We start from the raw sequence: 21,595 nt of genomic DNA on the forward strand, positions 1-21,595 counted from the left end.
GCTTCTGCCTCCCAGGCTAATGCTCTCCCCACTATTCATTCACTCACTTATTCATTCATACATTCATTCATTCATTCATTCATTCATTCGTTTAACATATATGTACTGAGTGCCTACCAGTGCCTGGCATTGGGGTATAATGACAATCAAAACCAGAAATGGCGTCTGTTCTCATGGAGCTCACAGTCTGGTGGGATAACACTGATGCGCCAAACATTCACACTCAGGAGTGTACAACCATCCAACGTAAATGCCACAAAGGAAAGGAGGCCATGGAGCAGAGGACCCAGTTAGACTATGGTGCGTGGGAGCACTTCCTTGGCTGGCTGGTGACACTTGAGCTAAGAACTGGAGGATGGGTAAGAGTTAAGAAGTATGTATGTATGTGTGTGAGAGAGAGATACAGAGACAGAGAGAGAAAAGGAGGAGGAAGCATTCCAGGAGGAAAAACAGGATGTGCCAAGGCCCTGTGGTAGAAGGTCCATGAAATAGTTGAGGAGTGGGAAGAAAGCCAGTGTGGCTAAAGCTTGGAGAGTGAGAGGAGGCTGGAGGTTTGGCTGGTGGTTAGACTATAAGAGGGGCCTTACGGGCTTTGGATTTTAACTCAAAGGTTAATGGGGAAGCCACCAAAAGATGCCAGCTTGGGGCAGGAGGAGGAAGTGGCTGGAGGTGGGTATATGGCTGGAATTATATTTGAAAAGATGGCTCTGGCTTTGGAGAGGAGACTGGATGGGAGTGGGTTGGGTGAGGCAGAGTGTTACTGTCATCGATTAGAAATGACGATGGCTGGGAGATCATGATAACATCAGATTGAGTGAAACAGGCCAAGTCTAGAGCTGTTTGGGAGATAAAACAACAGGGCTGCCTCCCACACCTCAACCTGGTAGAACAGGGCAAGCCCAAATCAACAAACCTGTATTCTGGGCCATGCTAGTGGGCACAGAGGAAGCCTCAGTCAAGAGCAGAGGAACAGATCCAGCAATCCTACTCCTGGGCATATATCCAGAGGGAACTCTAATTCGAAAAGATACATGCACCCCAATGTTCATAGCAGCACTATATACAATAGCCAAGACATGGAAGCAACCTAAATGTCCACTGATAGATGACTGGATAAAGAAGCTGTGGTATATTTATACAATAGAACACTACTCAGCCATAAAAAAGAATAAAATAATGCCATTTGCAGCAATATGGATGGATATGGAGATCTTCATTCTAAGTGAAGTAAGCTAGAAAGGGAAAGAAAAATACCATATAATATCACTCATATGTGGAGTCTAAAAAAAAAAAAAGACGACACTAATGAACTTATCTACAAATCAGAAACAGACTCACAGAAATAGTAAACAAACTTATGGCTACTGGTCCGGAGAGGGGGTGGGAAGGGATAAATTGGGAGTTTAAGATTTGCAAATATTAACTACTATATATAAAATAGATAAAAACAAATTTCTTCTGTATAGCACAGGGAACTATATTCAATATCTTGTAGTAGCCTATAATGAAAAAGAACATGAAAACAAATATATGTATGTATATGCATGACTGAAACATTATGCTGTATACCAGAAATTGACACGTTGTAACTGACTATACTTCAATTGAAAAAAGAAGAAGTGGGGAATACACAAATCTTTGGAAGAGCAGGTCCTGTGACAGTGGGATTTCAGAATCAGGAGCAATCCCAGGAGGCTGTGGGGTAGCATCAGGGTCAAGTATTTTGGGGCTTTGTTCTGACTATGGCCTGAAGAGACAGGGTGAACCAGGTACGCCTGGAGGATGCGTGAGGGGAGGGTGTACGGAGGGCACAGCACTCACACTGTGTGGTCGTGGGCAAGACCATCCAGCCTGGGCACCTGCTGGCCCCCCGACCCTCAAAAATACCCACGTTGCTCTCAGGAGAGAGGGTACCTATCTTCTGTTTTTATTTTCTATCTTAAAAATTAAACTGCCATTTTTACAGTGTCACAGAACACACACACTTGTGACTTGCTCCACTGCATCTGTGATAAGTTCACAGAGTTGTAGTGAATTCATCCTATTGTTCTTCTGGGAATACTGGGAGGGGTGGGGTGCCCTGTCTCTTCCATTCCCACTTTGGGAATATGGCAACAAAGCTCACAGAGGTAGCGCTTGCTGGGCATGGCATCAGGAGAGGCTCCCCGGAAGGGACCCCCAGAGCCAGGCAGGAGCTGAGCGGGGGCAGGGCCAACCACACCTGGGTCCCATTGGCCTGGACTGGCTTCCACAGGCCAGAACTAGATAGGGTGAGCCTAAACTGGTTCAAGGCAGGCAATGGCTGGCTAGAATCACAGGATTAATGGCCAGTGTGAGCTGGTTTGCACTAATCTGGACCACTTTTCCTGAATCCGTTTGCATTGAGTGATGCACTTAAAACTAAGCACACTGTCTGAATTTACTGGCCTATTGGGAAATATTTCCAGCTGGTTTGGGTGCCTCCCTATCTTTTTGAATTATTATTGTCCTCTTCTGTGTGTGTGTGTGTGTGTGTGTGTGTGTGTGTGTGTGTGTGTGTGTGTGGCAGGGGCGGTGAACAACATTTGCTTCCTCTGCCTCTAACTATGTCTTGGAAGTTGAGCTCAGACAGTTGACCGAACTTAGTTTGATATGCAGGTAAATGACAGTACGGTTTTCCCTGGGAGGTTCTCCATCGTGCCATCTCTCCTTCCCTGGGAAGGAGACACGAGGATGGCTTTAGGGTGATGGCACCCTCTGAGCTGACAGCTCAGGCTGGCCGGGATGGGGGACCTGCCAGGAAGCTAACAGTCAGCGGGCCCTGGAAAATGGCCCCTGGGAAGCCCCTATCTGCAGAGCCAGCTGACCGGGGCTGGTTTTATTAACTATTCCAGAAAGTGACTCTAGTTTTCCATGCAACTCAGTGTACCATGTGATGGTGTAGTCTGGAAGTGTATCTGGAATGTATATAGTCTGGAGCAATCTGGACAAGGAAGTGTCTGGATTCGCAGGGGCTGCAATTTGCAGACTATAGACTGGCTATGTTCACAACATTGTAGCCTGCCCAACTCCTAAAAGGTGTAGATGGGGATGAACTTTGAGGAAATGTCTTCCTTCTACCAGAGACTGATTTCTTTGAGGCATGCATGTATAATTTGTGTGTTTCACCAGAAGTGTCCCCAGGCAGCGTCATTCCTTAAGCTGCAAGCCTGACCCTGCATGATCTGATTCTTGACCTGGTCTCCAGCCTCGTGCTGTGTGTGCTGCCTGTTCCTGCCCCAGCCCCAGCCTCCTGGCCCTGCGCGCCCCTCCCCTCCCACGGCATATGCACATGCTGGTCCCCGCCTGGAACGTGGCCTCCCCCCTCCACCACCCTTTGCCTAGTTAGCCCCTCCATTCTCCAGTTCACAGCTCAAACGCCACTTGCTTCCTCTGGAAGCTTCGTTTGTAGTATATGCCCTTATGCTCTTAGAATGCTTCTTGTCATGATTTATGATTATGTGTTTTTATGGGTAAGCGATGAGCTTATTAATTTCTAATGCACAGCACCATAAACTTTATCTTTTAACATATCCTACCAGATAATATTGTCTAGTAGAGGGTTTCTCAGCATTAGCACTACTGACATGTGGAACTGGAGAATTCTTTGTTGTGGGGCTGTCCTCTGATTTGCAGGATGTTTAGCAGCATGCCCAGCCTAAATCCACTAGATGCCAGGAGTAACCCTCAGCTGGAACAGCCAGAATGTCTCCAGACACTGCCAGATGTCCCCTGGGGGGCGAAACAGCTCCTGGTTGAGAACCACTGACCCAGAACCAATGTTTGTAAGAAGCTTGAGATTTCAAAGGCAGGCTTCCTGAGACCCCTTTGCTGAAGCTCTGGTTTCTTTCTGGACCAGCCCCATCCAATAGAAATAAAATGTGAGCCACATATGCAATTGTACATGTTCTAGTGGCTACATTAAAAATAAAAGAAAAAAAAATAGATGAAATGAATCTTAATCATATGTATTATGTAACCCAATATATCCCAGCTATTGTCATTTAGGCAGGTAATCAATGGAAAATCATCATTGAGATATTTTACATTCTTGTTTTTCCCCTACTAAGTCATCAAAATCTAGTGTACATTTTTCTGAGTTGGGATTACTCACATGTCTAGTGCTCGATAGCCACATGTGACCAGCATGTTAGGAGTGAGAGAGAAGACCTAAGCTCTCTGGGAGGGCCTGGCCTGCCCTGCCCCTCCCCGCCAGGTCGGTCACCAGGCTGTACCTCTACCCCTCAGCAAAGCCATGCACAGCCCTCCTTTGCCCTCTGGGACCGAGAGGTGACAGCCCATTCCAAGCGCCCCCGGAGGGGTCCTGCTGGCTCTGACCACTCTCTGAACGCCGGCATCCAAATGCCTACAGCATGCTAAAGAGACGAGTGTGTGCCTGTGAGCACACGGGAGCCTGGAAGGTCCCTGCCTCAAACACGCAAACACTGAGTGAGACACGCACTGTTTCCAAGCTCCCCAGGCAGAAGCTCCGCCCACCTCCACACCGCCTGTCCTGTCCTCGTGTTCCTTACTCACAAGGGAGGCTCAGCCCTCCACAAACACTGGCCACCTGAAAAGACACATCCTATTTTCTTAAGACACAGATGCTTTCATCTAAAATGACACTTGCATTGGCCAAGAAACTGCCATCCAGGGAGAGGCTGTTCCTAGCCCCACAACTTGTCCTGAGTCCCCAGACCATTGTGCAGGGTCACATTCTGGGTGGGGTGCTAGCCCATCACAGCGGGATCATCCCTGCAAGTCTCTACCAACTCCACTGGGATTTCCTGTTCATCTCTGGATCTGCTCCCCCAACACGGTCATCTCCAGGCCCTGTAGCTTCCTGGGAGCTCTCCCAGCAGGAGCCTCGGCCGGGGGAATTGCTTCTTGCAGCCCAGCTGTGGCAGCTCCTGCAGGCTCTGCAGAGCAGATGAACACATTGCCAGAAGGAGGACCCTGATGGAGACCTGTCTGTCTGGAGAAACCCGGGCATTGCCTTTCCTAATGAGGGCCACTTTTGTCTTGGCAGCTAGAGCAAATCTTGAGCAGTCAGTGTTTCCCTTCTAGGAAAGAAAGTTTTTCCAAAGTTGTCACCTGGTCACTTTGAGCAAGCCAGGGACTCTGTAAAACATGGAACGTGGGGGTGAAGCCTGCACCCCCACTGGGGTACTAAGCTGGCCATCGCCCTTTGGCAGTCTCAGGTCTGACCCCTACCCACCCCACGAGCCTCACTAGGAAGGGCTGTCAGTCACCAAGATGCCTCCAGAATGCCTGTCCCATCTGACCCCAGCGTGGCAGCCAGCTGAGTGTCCGCACACGTCTGCCAGCAGACGCACGCACACTGTGGCCAGATCCACCGCAGGAAGTTGGACTTACCCCTCCTGGCTTGCCTGATCTTTGGGCTCAGCATGTTCCTGCCGCCGCCTGGCCGGAGTCGCTGGGCCGATCATGCTGCCATCCACTTCCCTTTTCTCCTCTGCTCGCCCAGTTGCCCCTCATGCCCCGCTCGGGCCCCCATGGCCGCTGGCGTCACCGGCAAGGCTCCCTCGGCCGCCTCTCCTGGCTCCGGACCGACGGCTTGCCTTGGACTACATAAACCTCAATGCATTATTTATCCATCTCAGAATTAATTCCCATCCGCACGAACCATTTAGAGGCTCAGTAACCACTGCTGATCAATTACCGGGCCAGGGCGGGACGGCCTGCCAGTCCCTCCGCCCGGCCCGGGCGCACGCGGCACAGTCCATCCCGGAGAGCGGAGCCGGAGGGAGGGACGGCGGGCGGATGCGAGAGGAGGGCGGGGCAGGCGGAGTCGGGTGGAGTGCGCGGTCCCAGCTGGTCCTACGGTCCTGGCGGCGAGCGGGCGGGCTCCGGGCTCGGATCCGCCCTCTGCGAGGGGAGGGCCGGCTGGAAAAACCGAGAGACTGCAGGGAATGCGCCGCCTCTGGCCATCCAGGGCCCGCACGCCCTGCCAAGGTCCGGGAGTGGGGGAGGGGGCCGGAGGGGAGAGGGCTCTTGATCCCCTGCGGGCCAAGGACCCCTCCATCCAGGATCCGTCCACTGGGGGCCTGCTCTGCCCGATATTTCCTGCCAGGAGGGCCCCGGAGGCCGCCTATGAGCGCACAGTTCCAACTGTTGAAAGACAGGTGTGTCTTGGAAGGAACATATGGCCGCGGCAGTATTCAGAGCCCCACGGGATGCGGGTTAGGAATGTTACCTTTCTCTCCCGCCTTAATAAGGGGACAGGAATAAGAATGCGTGCGAAACACTTAGTTCAGGGCCTGCACATGGTAAGTACGATCTCAAAAGTGGGCACTGAGTGGTGGATCTCTGCTAACTGCCGTGTTTCTGTTTAATACTAGCACAATTCTAAAGAGTGTACAGTGGGGATTTTGCGGGGGTTCAGCCTCAACAGGCTAAAAAAATGCCTAAGAAATGCCATCACAGTAATAGTTTTCATGTATTAGGCACCTACTATGTGTCCTTGAGGCTTGTGCTTTATAGTCAGTATCTCATTTAATTCTCAAATTCCCTGATGCCGGGAAACCTTTATTATGGCTTTTCAGACGAAGAAAATAAGGCACAGAAATGTTAGCTATCTTAGCCACAGTCACACAGTCTTGTCAGGGCTGGGGCCTGAACCCAGGATGTCTCTCTAATACCCCAATTCCAGCCACTTCCTGTAAAGGTTCCTGGCTGGAGAGCCCTCAGTGATTTCACTGTATGGTGAGGACCAGCGTTTGTGGATCCTGAAATCACCACCATGTACCCTGTCAGGCATTTGCGCCTGGAGCTGGGTTTTGGGGGGCCAGGGCACTGTGTGATCCTCTTAAGAGCTGGAAGATGAGGGAACTTGAACCTCTCTGCTTTGGACAATCACGCTCCTACCCTAATTCTCATATTGCCCCTATGTCTGCTCACCCCCAACTGTCATACTGATGTGTAATCGACTCTAGCAGCTGGAAGGGGAAAAGGTCCAGAGGCTGGAGGTCCACTGGGAGTCCACTGCGAGTCCACTGCAGCAGTCCATGCTAGGGAGGACGGGATCTGGACGATGGGGAGGAGAGGAGGGTTAGAGAGATTAAGGACTCACCAGGATATAATCGGTTGAATGGCCAGGTTGCAGGGAAAGAGCAGAATCCCGGGAGACAAAGCTCTCTTACTCAGCATCAAGTCACTTATTCTGGCCCTCAGCCACTCCTCAGTATAAGTACGTTTACTATAACGTTCAAGGCCTTTTATGGTGCTGTCAGTGCCTTCCTCTGTGACCCATCTCTTGCTAATGCTACACACAACCAGATGCGCGCACAGCTCCTGCTCCTGCGTGCTCTGTTTCCTTCTCTTTGGAGTGAGTTTCAGCCACACAAGTCTGATCATTCTAAGCAAGTCTCCTGATTCTACCACAGAAGCCATGAAGCACTTCCTGAGGGCTCTCATCTGTGTCCCTCTGACTGCCCAGTGCCTCACCTGCATGCCCAGCCCTGAGCCTCAGGTGGAATCAGGCCAGGAACCCCATGAGATTTGCTTGATGGACAGATCCAAGACAGAATGACAGAATCTGCCTCCTGTTCTTTTTGGGCCAGGTAGAGGCCAGGTCAGGCTGGGGCAGAGGCCATCCAGTAGGAGAGGGGAGGACACAGAGCTGAAACATCTCATGTTGACATCAGGGTCACAAGGGGAGGGCCCGTGGCCAGTGCCAATGTCTTGAGCAATCATGAAAGCCTGTGAGTAATGCAGCCTGGGCCACTTCCTCTAAGCCAGAGGCAGGAAAAATGCCCTGAAGACTTAGTTTGGGTCCACTCACACTTGTTTTGGTTAAGAAACCACTCCCCGGGTGCTTTTCCTGTGCAGCTGTTTCCCCTGATGATATTTAGTGGCTGGGCTTACCCGCCTGCTTTTCCGGGGATCAGTGTTGGAACTGGACAAAACCACAGAGGTTCTGAGCTCAAACCCAGAAGTAAAGCTGGGAAAAGGGTAGGACCCTGTACTGGAGAAAGGTGGGGGGTGCGGGAGCCGGGCAGGGGAGCCCTTTCTTTCTCTCTGCCCTCAGATCATGTTGCCAATACTTTGGATGAAGGGATCCAGGGGTTCCAGCTGGAAGGGACAGTAGCACACCTTCCTTCCTGGAGTTTACAGACGCTGCACCACAAGGCCCTGGGAGCCCTCCCACTCCCTCTGAGGTCACCAGAAAGGTGGGGTGAGGGCAAGAACAGGGCATGGGGATCTGCTGAACATGATGGCCTCCTGCAGAAGCTTTTATTTGGAGGAACTGCCCCCACTCCTCTTACTTACAGGCAGGAATTGGAGGCCAAGGAGGGGAAATATGGGCCTCAACTAGAAGTAGAGACAGAGAGATGGCCCCCCTCTCCCACTGCCCTGCGCCTTCCCTCACAGCACTGCACCTCCCAGCAGTGGTCCTGGGTCTCCTTTTGTCAGTTCCCTGCTCTGCATCATTTTTTCATTTTCTAAGGGCTTCTCTGGGCCAGGCACCTGTAGGCTCTACAAGGTGAGTGGAGAGGATTGGGAGGCCAGAACTCTCCAGAAGGCATTTGCTGAAACATACACTTCTTGGTGGGATGGTCACCCATCAACATCATTGGCCCACAGCCAGGATGGCTTCAGATCAGTGGTTCTCAACCTTGGCTGTGCGTTGGGGAGCTCTGAAAACTGACTTTTCTGTCTCACCCCCATCGGCTCTGACTTAACTTGTCTGGAGTGGACATTGGTCATTGGGAGGTGTAAAAGTTCCTCTGGTGATCCATATGCAGCCGGGGTGACAATTACAACTTTATTAGATAATTGCATGTCCGAGAGCCTGGGACCACCAGAAGCAGTCTTGGCTGGCTGTAGCCTCGCAGGAGGCTTCTTCTCAGGGAGGGGCACATTTACCAATCAGTCTTCTAGTTAGAAAGTAGAAAGGGGCCTCTGTCTCAAGGCTTAACATGAGACCGCTCCACTCCGCTCAGAGCCACAGGTACTGGTGTGTAGGCTGTGCACTGCACAAAGGTGTCCAGGGGAAGGGCTGGGTTTGGGCTTTGCTGGCAAAGCCATGTGTTCTAGCACGGTGAGAGGGACCCACTGCCAGGAAGGCGAGCCTTTCTCTAATTTACACCAAGATGTCTTATAGGTAGCAGAGCCCCACTCCCCTGTTCCAGAAGCTGCAGGGAGGACAGAGTGTGCTCTTCCAGAGGCAGAGGGGGAAAACACTGCTACCCTGAGTCTGAGATGCTTGCTCAGTGGTCACCAGCACCAGCGTCCCTTGACTCCCTGCTTATGGTACCCTCAGTTCCTGTTGCTAGGTGACTGAAGCCTCCAGCATACCACTTCTGTCCATCCCAGTGGTGTGCTGGACTGTCCACCTGTACTGAGACAGGAGGGAAGAGGGCAGAGCACAACCATTAAAAGAATGACATAGCCACTGAAGACACAACAGAAACTGGTTAGAACCTACTGAGCCCAAGATGGCAGAAGATTTGCCTTCCAGTAGACCTTGAGCCTCATTACACACTAATTGTAATACATCAGCGTACTAAATGACATACCTACAGACTCCATGACTGTTCTGAGGCTGGCCATAAAAGGCCAAAAAGTGGGTGGTGGCCAAGTTCTTGGAAATCCCCGCCCCTTCGCCAAAGTAGTTAAAATAATCCTCCCACTTGTTAGCCTATGAAATTACCCAGCCCATAAAAACTAACAACCCCACAGCCCATGGCCTCTCACCTTCTGAGAGGGCATACACTCTGTCTATAGTGTGTAGCTCCCTGAATAAATTTACTTTTACTCTACTATGGCTCACTCATGAATTCTTTCCTGATGCACCTGAGACCTGGGACACGACCATCCTCCGGCATTCTCCATCCTCCTGCAACAGTACCAACCACCCTGAGATCAGATTGTTAAATTCTTAGGAATTCTAAAATTTTAACACAGACATCATTAGAAATTAAAGTGTGTAAACTTACAATTAAATAAATGATATTAAAAACAAAGGTAATAGATACTCAGTAGACATGACTCTGATTATTTACTACATTTTACTGCTGTCTACATTCTTAGGATTATTTCTTTCCATGATATCTGTATGGTGAAAATACTACTATGACAGTGATTCTTTATGTCACCTTGACTGGGCCCCAGGGTGCCCAGACATTTGATCGAGTGTTATTCTGGGTGTGTCTGGGAGGGTGCTTCTGGACAAAATTACAATTTGAATCAGTAGACAGAATAAAGCAGGTTTCCCTCCCTGATGTAGGGGAGCAGCATCCAACCACGTGGGAGGCTGAGTGGAACAGAAAGGCGGACCCTCCCTTGTGTAGAGAAGGGAACTCTTCCTGCCTGAAGGCCTTGAGCTAGGGCATGGGGTTTTTTTCCTGCCTTTGGGTAGAACTGAAAATTGGTTTTTATCCTGGGTCTTTGGCCCGCGGGCCTTCGAACAAGAACTCCACCGGTTCTCCTGGGTCTCTGGCTGTCAACTGCAGATCTTGGGACTTCTCAGCCTCCATAGTTGTGTGAGCCAGTGCCTTGTTATAAATCTCTTGATAAATGCAGACAGTCCCTGGCTTACGATGGTTCAACTTCAAGATTTTTTTGACTTCATGATAGTGTAAAAGCGATACGCCTTCAGTAGAAACTGTCCTTCAAATTCTGAACTTTCAGCTTTTCCTGGGCTGGCCAGATGCTAGGAGATAGTCCCTCATGATGCTGGGCAGCGGTGGTGACCCACGGCTCCCAGCTGGCCGTGCCACGGTGACCGATAACTTACAACGGATACCCTAGACCCACAGAACTTCTGTTTTTTCACTTTCAGTACAGTAGTTAACAAATTACATGAGATATTCAACAGTTTGTTATAAAATAGGCTTTGTGTTAGCTTTGTTGCCCAGCTGTTAAGTGCTCTGAGCACATTTAAGGTAGGCTAGGCTAAGCTATGATGTTCGGTAGGTTAGGTGTATTAAATTCATTTTTGACTTATGATGGGTTTATTGGGACATAACTCCTCTGTAAGTCAAGGAAGATATATATCTATATCAAGAGATTTATATATCCTTGATATATATATATATATATATATTCTTGATATATATGTGTGATCTATGTGTATATGCACACACACACACCTATATCTTCTATTTGCTCTGTTTCTCTGGAGAACCCTAATTTAACTATATATTGGGATGTTACCACACATCTCTTCCCAACTCCTTGTTCAGTGATCCTGTTGGTATGCTGGTAGTTTGCAGTTGATGGTGGTGAGACTATTTACACCAAGAAAATCAACAAATGCTGCCCATTGTGGAAAGAAAATCAAAATGTAGTTGCCATTGCTAAGAGAGCTCTCTGAAATGGAGCCTGGGGGCCACGGAGGAAGCGTGACTTACGCATGTCTCAGCCTGGATGGAATCCGATCTTTTGACCAGAAATTGTACTAAGACATCCAGAACACCTGCTAGAAACTTGAGATACTTATCAGACCCTTACCCTAGAATAATTCCTGACAGCCTAGTCCTTAAGGACAAATATTTCTTTTCCTTGTGGGTTTTGCCTTTATAAGCCCCTGACTCTTTCTTTTCCCTGAAACACCCCTTGGAATCTGTGTCTCCTGAATTACAATTTGTAAGATGCTCAAATGTAAAGCTCTTTGTTCTTTGCAGCCTTGATATTGATTACTGTTTGACATCATCAGGACTTAATTTTTTTTTCCCTTGCAGAGAGCCAGTTGTTAGGCATTTGCCAGCACTCCTCTGGTCATCCCTACCAGGCTGGCTCTGTGCGCCCTAGTCACTGTCAACTCCCCGCTCTGGGCAGAGAATGCTCGCTGTCCACCCAAATCTGTTCTCTCTTTCTTCTTGGGCACACCCAGATGCCTGAATGACTGCGTGAGCCCCCACTGTCAACCAGAAACATCTCAGACAGATGTGAGAAGTAGAACCATTATCCACTTGGTCCTCTTTGTCACTACAGCCGATCTTCCCACCAGATATACGCTCTACCTGCCCTTCTCAACTCCTAGACATTGATGCATCCTTTTGGACCCTGTTTCAGCATCACCTCCCTTCTCGGAGCCCCATGGTTAGAGTTGCACACCTTTAATAATCTCCCTCATCACCCACACCTGAGGCCACACAAACCTTCTGAAAGTCCTCCTGCCAGACCCCATTAAGATCTTACCCATAGTTTAGATATATAAAATTTAAATTGCCCATATGTATTATGCATAATTTAAAAATTGACCCACAATTTAAATATTATAGCCTATAATTTAAATATAAACTAAAAACAAAACCTAGAGTATGATGACTTTAAAATACTCTTTCTAGATCTTTCCAATTGCAGAATTGTGTGGGATTCATCAAAGGTGAACTTTTCTCCCATTTTGGTGGCCTTGTCTTCCTGGGACTCGGCGCACAGCCTGGGTTTCACCTTTGGACACTTGGGTCCTGCAAGTTGCTGTGTCCCAGAGGGAAGAGGGCGGGGCCCCTCTCCTGGCCCTCAGTTGCTGGCCTCAGTCCTGTTGCCTTTGGCCTGAATTCTGTCTCTGTCCTTTGGCCCAATGCCTCCTCCAGATGTGTAGCTTGGCTTTTAATTTCAGTCGATGCACTTCAATCTATGGCACACCCTCCCATACATAGCCCAGGCCTCCAGAAGAGATCCAGAACCCTGAACTCTTACTTTTGGGGGGTCTTTCTTGCCCTGGGATCCTGGGCAGAGAGTCAGAAGGACAAAGATGCAGAACCCAGGGTTGGGCATTGGAAAATCGCCAGACACACTGGGCCAGCAAGAGGGTTCAGACCAGAATATGGAGGCTTTGCTTGGAAAGGCCCTTACTTGTGACCTCGAGCATGTTTCCTTAAGTTCTATAGCCTTGGTCAAGGGGGAGAGGAGACACAGGGGTACCGAGCTGGTTCAGATACTATAACTTTCAGTTTAAACCTCTACCGTGGCACTTGTCACATATCACCTTTAACTCCGCAACAGCTTATGTCCAGACAGCTGATGTCCGTGCAGGGGCAGATGCGAAGACGAGAGTTTCATTAGGGCTGAACACTTGCTCAGGAAAGGGGAGGAAGCAGGCGGGGGGCGGGAAGGGGGTGTACAGACCTGACAGTGGACCTGCCAGCCCACCTGGGAGCTCAGAGGCAGATGGGCCAGAGCGTGGTCTGGCTTTGGATGGAGGTGTTTAGGCCCCTGTACCACAGCTTTGCATGGTCATTGGCTGGAGGCCTTCTCGGAGGCAAGCATGACTTGGCCGCTACTGCCTTGAGAAGTCGTTGGCTGGGAGCCACCCAAGAAGAACACGAAGTTGGCTGGAAAGCCGGAAAGCCGAGGCTGACCCTCAAAGCGCTGACAGCTGGCGGTGTCAGCCAACCCTACTTTTGCAGCTGGGCCTTACCAGTCCTTTCCTGAAGGGGGCGCTGAGCAGCTCGGCTGTATGTACCTGACAGGTCCTGTGGACCTCGTAGGCCTCATTTTTTATGCTTCTGTAAATGCTGAGTTCTGACAAATTCTACTCACCTGAGACTCTCTGCTTCACTTGGGCAACTGTCTGGGCTCCCCATTTAGTTGGGCAGCTTTCAGATTAAGATTTTATTCAGCTGCAAAGTCTTCCTGTGGTTTCCTCAGAGCATGTGTAGAGCCAACAGTGGGACAGGCCATGCTGGAGCAGGTGGGGTCCCCTCAGGGCACTGTGGGAAGTGGCAGGAGGGACCCCCGCCAGCCGGGCCTGACACCCTGGGCCAGGCAGGGTCCCTTGCTGAGTTTCTGCTTCTGGCCGTCAGAGGCTAAGAAGAAAGAAGGAAGTGTGACCTCGCTAGCGGAGTTCTGGGTCCTGGGAACATGAGATACTGAGGTTCCAAGGAGCTGTCACCCTTTCTCTGCAGCAGTAAGGGGGGGACCCCATGGGGAGGGTGACTGCCAGCATTAAGCCTGTCCAGGAGCATCCTGTTCTCAACAGGGTCCAACAAAGAAGCAGATCTGAAATGATTTCCCCTCCCACAAAGAGTCAGGATTTTAGAAAATGATGAATCACCCCTTTGGTCAGTTTTACATTGTTGAAAAACAAATCTTCTCCCTCGTGAAAACACCTGCTTGTTGTGGAAAGTCAGGGATTGGAACAGATGGAAAGAATGGAAATTTCCCAGGCGCCTTCTCTCACAACTCACACCTCTCCCCAAAGTCAAGATTCTGCAAGAATCAAGTCAAGAGGTGGGACCAGCCTCTCCCCCTGGGCATACCACCTCCATCTGCTCGTCCAATCATTTTCTTTGTGTTTACATCCTTAATCCTGCTCTCCTTCACTGGTTCTCTTCCCCAAGTTGACAAACACACTCAGGTCTCCCCTCCTTTCAAAATCACACTTCCCTTCACTTCATTTGTTATAGGGGAACAGGACTCATTTTGGGGCTTTATGATACCTGGCCCTTTCCTGTTTTGGACCAACCCCCCAAGACCTCCCCCTTTGGGATGGCTTCCATCAGGAACAGGTCTGCACTGTCAGATGTGGTCATGTGAACTAGGCTCAGCCCATCAGATGCCCCTGCCTGTGTCTGATCTAAATTGAGAGTGTCATGAAAAGACTGAGAGATGGTTAGATGGACTTCCCAGCACTGGCAGCAGTGACAATGACCTGCTGTGGCCTTGGTGACTTCTAGCATGGCAGAGGTGTCCCGCAGGGATGTCCTGACCACGCCTTTCCTGCCAGAAGATGACCCTTGTACTTCTGGCTTTTAGGCCTTCTGGGGTCACCATCATTCTTGTCTGTTTTCCAAGCCTGGTTTTCCAGCTCCCAAAAGATTTTGTAAATATCTGGTATATTTCAAATACACTCCCTTTTCTGGCTTTAGCTGGCTTGGGTTGCCTTTCTGTGACTTGCAACCCACCAAATTCTAACTGATGCCCCCATCATGCCTCCCAGCCCATGTTTTCCCATTCCTCTTCTCTCTCACTTCCTCATCTTCCTAACTCAGCACAGATGGCGTGGTCTCCCACTTGTCCGTTCTCTCACAGATGGCATTTCCTTCATTTCCCCAATCATGCCACCAAGCTAAGCATTGTATGTCTCAGACTGGAAACCACAGGCCATCCTTCCAGGCCATGGCTCTTGTTTTCTACAGCCTCCTGTCCGACAGCATTCACAGCTCACCCAGAAGGTGCTGCTGGATGAGGCCCTCCCTCTCTGGCAAATGCTTCTTGCCTTCCAACCTTTATTTCATGCTCATCTGTTTCCCATCCAGCTCCTGTATGGGTGTGTACCCAAACCTTGGTGAGGGGCTACTGCACACAAGCTGCCTTACTTCCTCCTGCAGTGCGACAACCTAGTTACAGGGCTCCGTGGAAAACTGTCAACCAACAATTCCATACTTGGCAAAACTATTCCTCAAAAATGAAGGCACAATTAACTCATTCTTAGATAAACACTAATTGAGACAGTTAATTGCTTGCAGACCTGTCCTACAACTACTGTTAAAGGGAGTCCTTCAGACTGAAGTGAAAGGACATGAGACAGTAACTCAAACCCACATGAAGAAATAAGAACAGCAGTAAAAGTAACGGTATAGATAAACATTAAAGATGATGTTAGCACATTTTTCTTCGTAACTTCTCTTTTTTTCTTATCCAATTTAAAAGATAACGTCAGAAAAAAATGATAAGTCTATGTTGATGAACGCATAGTGTATAAAGATATAATAAGTGATGATGAAGATATATAAAAGTTTTTGTTCAACAGATGAATGGATAAAGAAGATATGATATATAGACAATGGAATACTACTCAGCCATAAAAAGAATGAAACTTTGCCATTTGCAACAACAAATGGACTTGGAGGGCATCATGCCAAGTGAAATAAACCAGACTGAGAAAGACAAATACTGTCTGATATCACTTATAGCGTGGAATCTAAAAAAATACAACAAATTAGTGAATATAACAAAAAGGAAATAGACTCACAGATATAGAGAATAAACTGGTGGTTACTGGTGGGGAGAGAGAAAGGGGGAAGGGCAGTATAGGGGTAGAGGATTAAGAGGTACAAACTATTATGTATAAAATAAGCTACAAGGACATATTATACAACATAGAGAATATAGTCAATATTTCATAATAACTATAAACGGAGTATAACCTTTACAAATTGTGAATCACTATATTGTATACCTGTAACTCATATATTACACATCAACTATACTTCAATAAAAAGTAAAATAAAATAAAAACATTTTGTATACTGTTTGTATTAATCCAAACTAGATTAAAAAGGCAATCACTAAGGAAATAACCCCCAAAATGTACAGAAATAGAAACAACAAGGTGCTTGAAAGAGTATGACAGAAAATATTCATTTAACACAAAAGATGTCTGTAACTGAGGATGTGAGGAACAAATAATATGAAAAAAAGAAAAAAATAGCAAAATAGCAGGATTAAGTCCTTTCTCATCAGCAAGTACATTAAATATAAATGAATTAAACTCTTCAACTAAAAGGCATAAGTGGGTAGAATTGATTTTTTAAAAATCCAACAATACGCTCTCTAAAGCATGTTAACTTTAGATGCAAAGACACAAATAGGTTGAAAGTGAAAGGACTGAAAAAAGATATTCTACGTGACAGTAATCAAAAGAGAGTTGGAGTGGCAATACTGAAATCAGACAAAATGGACTTTAAGACAAAAGTTATTACCAAAAAGAAAGGAATACACACACACACACACACACACACACACACACAAAGGATCAATCTATCAAGGTGTAACAATTATAAACATGTATTTGGCTAACAGTAGAGTTTCAAAGTCCATGAAGCAAAAATAGATTCAAGGGAGAAATAGACAATGCAACAATAGTAATTGATGACTTCAATATCCCATTTTCAACAATGGATAGAATAGCAACAAAGAAATAGAGGACTTGACCAGCACTATAAACCAACTAGACCTAACACACATCTATAGAACACTTCACACAACAACAGCAAAATACATATTCTTCTCAAGAGCACAGGAAAAACATCCCTGGATAGACCACATGTTAGGCCACAAAGCAGGTCTCAAGAGATTTAAAAGGATATCTGTTCTCATCACCTCTAGTCAACATTGTATTGGAGGATGTAGCCAGAGCAATTAGGTAAGAAAAAAACAATAAAGGCAGGGCCTGTTGCATTCAATTCTGGGTCCACTCCTGGGACTGGGTGTGAAAGAGAGCAGGGACCAAGGAACTGTGCAGGGTGCTGTTCTGTCCCTAGGTAAGGCAATGGTGGGTAGCTCTGGCCTGTGCCCACGGCAGCCTCTCTTTTCTAAATTTTCAATTTTGAATTTCAGTCTCCATTGATATCCCAAGGGATTTATGAAGATCCCAACCTGATAATTTTGGGCACAGACTGAGGGCCCCTGGGTGGGGCTTGGCATTTTAGGCCCTGCCAACAGTACACCTGGCTGAAGAAGCACAGGGTTGGGGGTTACTCTGATTAACAAGCCATAGGGTCTGGCCGTGGGGCTGGCTCAGCCTGGAAAAAGGGGCACCTTTGTCTTTTGCAGAAGGGCACTGTCTAGACTCAAGACTTGGCATTGCACTGTGAGTTGCCTGAACAATCAGTCCCAAGGCAGAGGCTTGAACATAGAACCCTGGGGCTCAGAGAAAGGGGGGCAATGGCCAGAGGTGGCAGCATGGAGACTGACATGGGGCCTATTTCTCTTCTTTGCAGTGGGCTCATGAATCAGGCCTCACGGGTCCCAAGGTGCCTGACCAGCCACCTCTGTTCAGGATGGGCCTGCCTTCCCAGCCCTGCACACACACAGTCTCAGAACCAGACCTGACATGGTGAGGAGCACACTGTGCCCAGTGGCAACATCCCCCTTTCTGCAGTTGTTGCCATCACTACTATTCTATCAGTTACCTTTTTCTAAGCACCTACCATGCGTCAGACTCCATTATCATGGTTCACATGCATCACCACCCAAAGGTGGTCTATCAGTTCCTGTCTTAAGAGGAAAGTGAGGCTCAGAGGTGGTGCATGATGTGTACCACATCATCAGACACCAGGGGCTAAGCTGGTGCCTCAAACCCAGCATTCCAGGGTATATAACACCAAATGGTCCCCATCCATTTCCATAGCAAGGACATAGGCACAGGTGTGTACCATATGGTACCTGCATGATAGACTTTCCATCCTTCACCTCCAAGGCTCCCAAACTACCAAGAGGCCCAGAAATCTGCTTTCAAGGCATTAGGTTTCTCCTGTTGACCCCTGATGGCAAATTTAAAGGATAAGAATTTTTTGAAAGTTGTCAGGTCATGGCCTCAGTAAAGTATGTTAAAGCACATTCATACCCAAGAGGGTTTCATCACAAAATGGTCCTAAACCCTTTCCCATTCTCTCACAGCCCATTGGAGTTAACTTCTTTGGTGCAGATAGGACATAGGAACAATAAGGACTTGTCTTGCAGGGAGGGGACAAAGCTTGCCTTCCCATCAATCAACCCAGAGAGCTCAAGCAGAAAGAGGAACACCATCCTTGATAGGCAGCTATGGACCAACGACAAGGTGGCTGCTACCATGCCTAAGCGGGTCGTGCAAGGCAGCCCCTTATCTTGCAGATGCATTATCTTGCAGAGAAAGGTGCATCACAGCCTTGTTTTTAATGACCTACAGTACACTCTGCTGTGCCACCCAGATGCCCCTAGGACTCTAGGGTCTAGTCCCCAGCTGCTGACACGCAACCCACCACCTCTGCCTCTGCTGGAGATTTCCTCACCAAAGGTACATTCCCTTCCTGGGGGCAGCCGCCATTGATGGCTGGTCACTGTGGGAGTATAAAGGCCTGGCTTCTTGCCCCAACTTAGCTCAGCCCTAGAAGCCCACCCCAGCCTCAGCTGAGTGTGGAACCTACTGAGGTCACTGTTATGCCTGCATTGCAGTCCAACTTCTCCCCCTGCTCTATCCTGCTTCCTGACCCCCTACTGGTGTTACTCCCTGATAACCTTACTCCACACTGACCTCCATCTCAGAGTCAGCTTCTCAGGGGACCCAATCTTCAACAGAGCTAAAGGCCAGTCTGTGGGGTATTTTGAAACGATCGGTAGTATAGTGATAAAGTGGACATTATACAGCTTTAAGAGCTGATTGTTAAACTATATGCATGTTTCAATTCCACTTGTGTCTTTAACAAAAGGAAAGATGAATATATGTGTCAAAACTTTTTGGAGGTAACAGCAGTTATCGCTGCAGAGTAGGGATGGAAGTTTGGAGTCACCTGCTTCTGCATTACGCTTTTCTATGCTGTTTGAATTCTTTCGGTAAGCACGCACTGACTTCTACGGTGAAAATCCAAAGGAAGGATGGATCCAGTAGTTGAGGGGTTGAAAAGCAGTGAAATGTAGAATTGGGGGTATTAGAGAGAGGAACATGTGCAGTGGTTGGGCAAGCCCTATCCAGCTGTAAGGTGACCAAAATCCGAGTTTACTTGAGATTATCCTAGTTTAAGCATTAGAAGTCCTGCATCCTGAGGAACCCTTCAGTACTAGAATAGAATCAAGAGTTCAGAAATAGACACACATATTTATGGTCAACTGATTTTAAATAAGGATGTCAAGACAATTCAATGGGGGAAAGAACAGTCCTTTCAACAAATGATGCTGAGAGAACTCAGTATCTCCATGCAAAAGAATGAAGTTGGACCCCTCCCCTCATACAATTAAAACATGTAACAAAGACTTAAATATAAGCACCAAGCTATAAATTCATAGAAGAAAACATAGTCATAAGTAAGAAAAAAATTAGACAAACTGGCTGTAATTAAAACGAAAAATGTTTATACTTCAAAATCAAGAAAATAAAAAGACAACCTGCTGAATGGGGGAAAATTTGTGCAAACCTTACTTCTATTAAGTCACTTGTATCTAGAATATAGCAAAAACTCATACAACTTAAAAATAAAAATGTGTTTTGCAAATATTTTTGCCCAGTTCATGGTTTAACTTAAAAAGTTAAAAAGTTAAGAAGTTTTGAATTCTAATAAAGTTTTTTTTTTTTAAACATGGATCACTTTTTTGGTGTTGTATCTGAAAACTAACTTAAGGTTACCTATATTTTCTCCTGTGTTTTCTTCTGTAAATTTTGTATCTTGTGTTTTATGTTTAGGTTTATTATCCAATTTGAATTAATTTTTACAAAACATATAAAGTCTGTATCAATGCTCTCTCTTTTTTTTTTGAGTATGGACATACAGATGTTCCTGCAACAGCTGTTAAAAGCACTATCCTTTCTCCAGAATTACCTTTCCTTCTTTGTCAAAGATCAGTTGACTATATTTGTGTGGGTCTATTTTTGGGCTTTCTATGAGATTCCATTCACCTATGTCTATCCTCTTGCCAGTAGAGCACTGTCTTGGTTACTGTAACTTTAAAATAATTAAATTGAATTTAGGCAGTGTGATTCTTCCAACTATGTTATTCTTCAGTTCCTCCTTGGCCGCTTTGATCATTTGCCTTTCCACGTAAACTTTAGAATCAATGTGCTGATACCTATAAAATAGCTGGCCAGGATTTTGATTGACATTGTGCTGTATTTATAGATCAAGCTGAGAATTGATACCTTAACAATGTTGAATCTTCCAATCCATGAACACAGAAAATTTCTTCATTTATTTAGATCCTCTTCAATTTCTTTCACCAGTCTTGTAGCTTTCTATATGTAGATCCTGTACAAATTTTGTTAGATCTTTATGTTATATTTAACTTTTCATGTTAATGCAAATGGCATTGTGTTTTTATTTTCAAATTCTGCTGGTTCATTTTAAACAGGTATGAGGGAGAAAAACTGATTTTTGTACATGAAGCTTGTATCCTGTGACCTTGCTATAATTGCTTATTAGTTCTAGGAGGTTTTTTTGGTTTTTGGTTTTTGGTTTGTATTGTTTTTGCAGATGATTTGTGATTTTCTGCATAGACAATCCTGTGACCTGTGAACAAAGTCAGTTTCATTTCTTCCTTCCCAACCCGTATAACTTTTATTTCCTTTTCTTATCTTATTGCATTAGCTAGAACTTCCAGTACTTCCAGGAGTGGTTAGAGGGAACATCCTTGCCTTGTTCCCAATATAGCGAGAAAATATCCAGTTTCTCATCAAGTATGATGGTAGCCGAAGTTTTTTTTCTTTTTTTTTTTTTGAGATATTCCTCATCAAGTTGAGGATGTCCTCCTCTTTTTCTAGTTTGCTGGAGAGTATTTATCATGAAGAGGTGTTGCATTTGTCATATGTTTTTTCTATATCAATTCATTTGATCAAATGATTTTTCTTCTTTAGCCTATTGATGTGGTGGGTATTTCTTTTAATGTTCAACCAGTCTTGCACATTTGCAACAAACCCCACTTGGGTGTGTTATACAGTTCTTTTCATACATTGTTGGGTTAATTTTGCTAATATTTTCTTGAGGGTTTTTGCATCTATATTCATAGGAGATATTTGTCTGTAGCTTTACTTTCTTATCTTTATCCAGTTGGGCATTAGGGTAATGCTAGCCTCACAGAATGAGTCAGGAAGTGTTCCTTCTACTTCTACTTTCTGGATGAGATTGTAGAGAATTGA

At 46.7% G+C, this 21,595-nt stretch overlaps 1 protein-coding gene across 6 annotated transcripts in view; it reads right to left on the bottom strand.

The window, feature by feature from the left end:
* The window catches only part of ARHGAP22 (Rho GTPase activating protein 22), a 179,599-nt gene that overhangs the window by 138,006 nt on the left and 19,998 nt on the right, over positions 1-21,595 (bottom strand). Inside the window, exon 1 of one of the 6 annotated variants that reach the window (XM_074374359.1) lies at positions 5,395-5,838. The exons of the other annotated variants lie outside the window; for them this stretch is intronic. Within the exon in view, the coding sequence (XP_074230460.1) occupies positions 5,395-5,428 (34 nt within the window). The 5' untranslated portion in view covers positions 5,429-5,838. Of the gene's footprint in view, positions 1-5,394; positions 5,839-21,595 lie in introns of those variants that run through there. 6 annotated transcript variants of the gene reach the window in all.

Source organism: Camelus bactrianus, chromosome 11 (genome assembly GCF_048773025.1).
Source record: "Camelus bactrianus isolate YW-2024 breed Bactrian camel chromosome 11, ASM4877302v1, whole genome shotgun sequence".
In the NCBI taxonomy this organism is placed as follows: Eukaryota; Metazoa; Chordata; class Mammalia; order Artiodactyla; family Camelidae; genus Camelus; species Camelus bactrianus.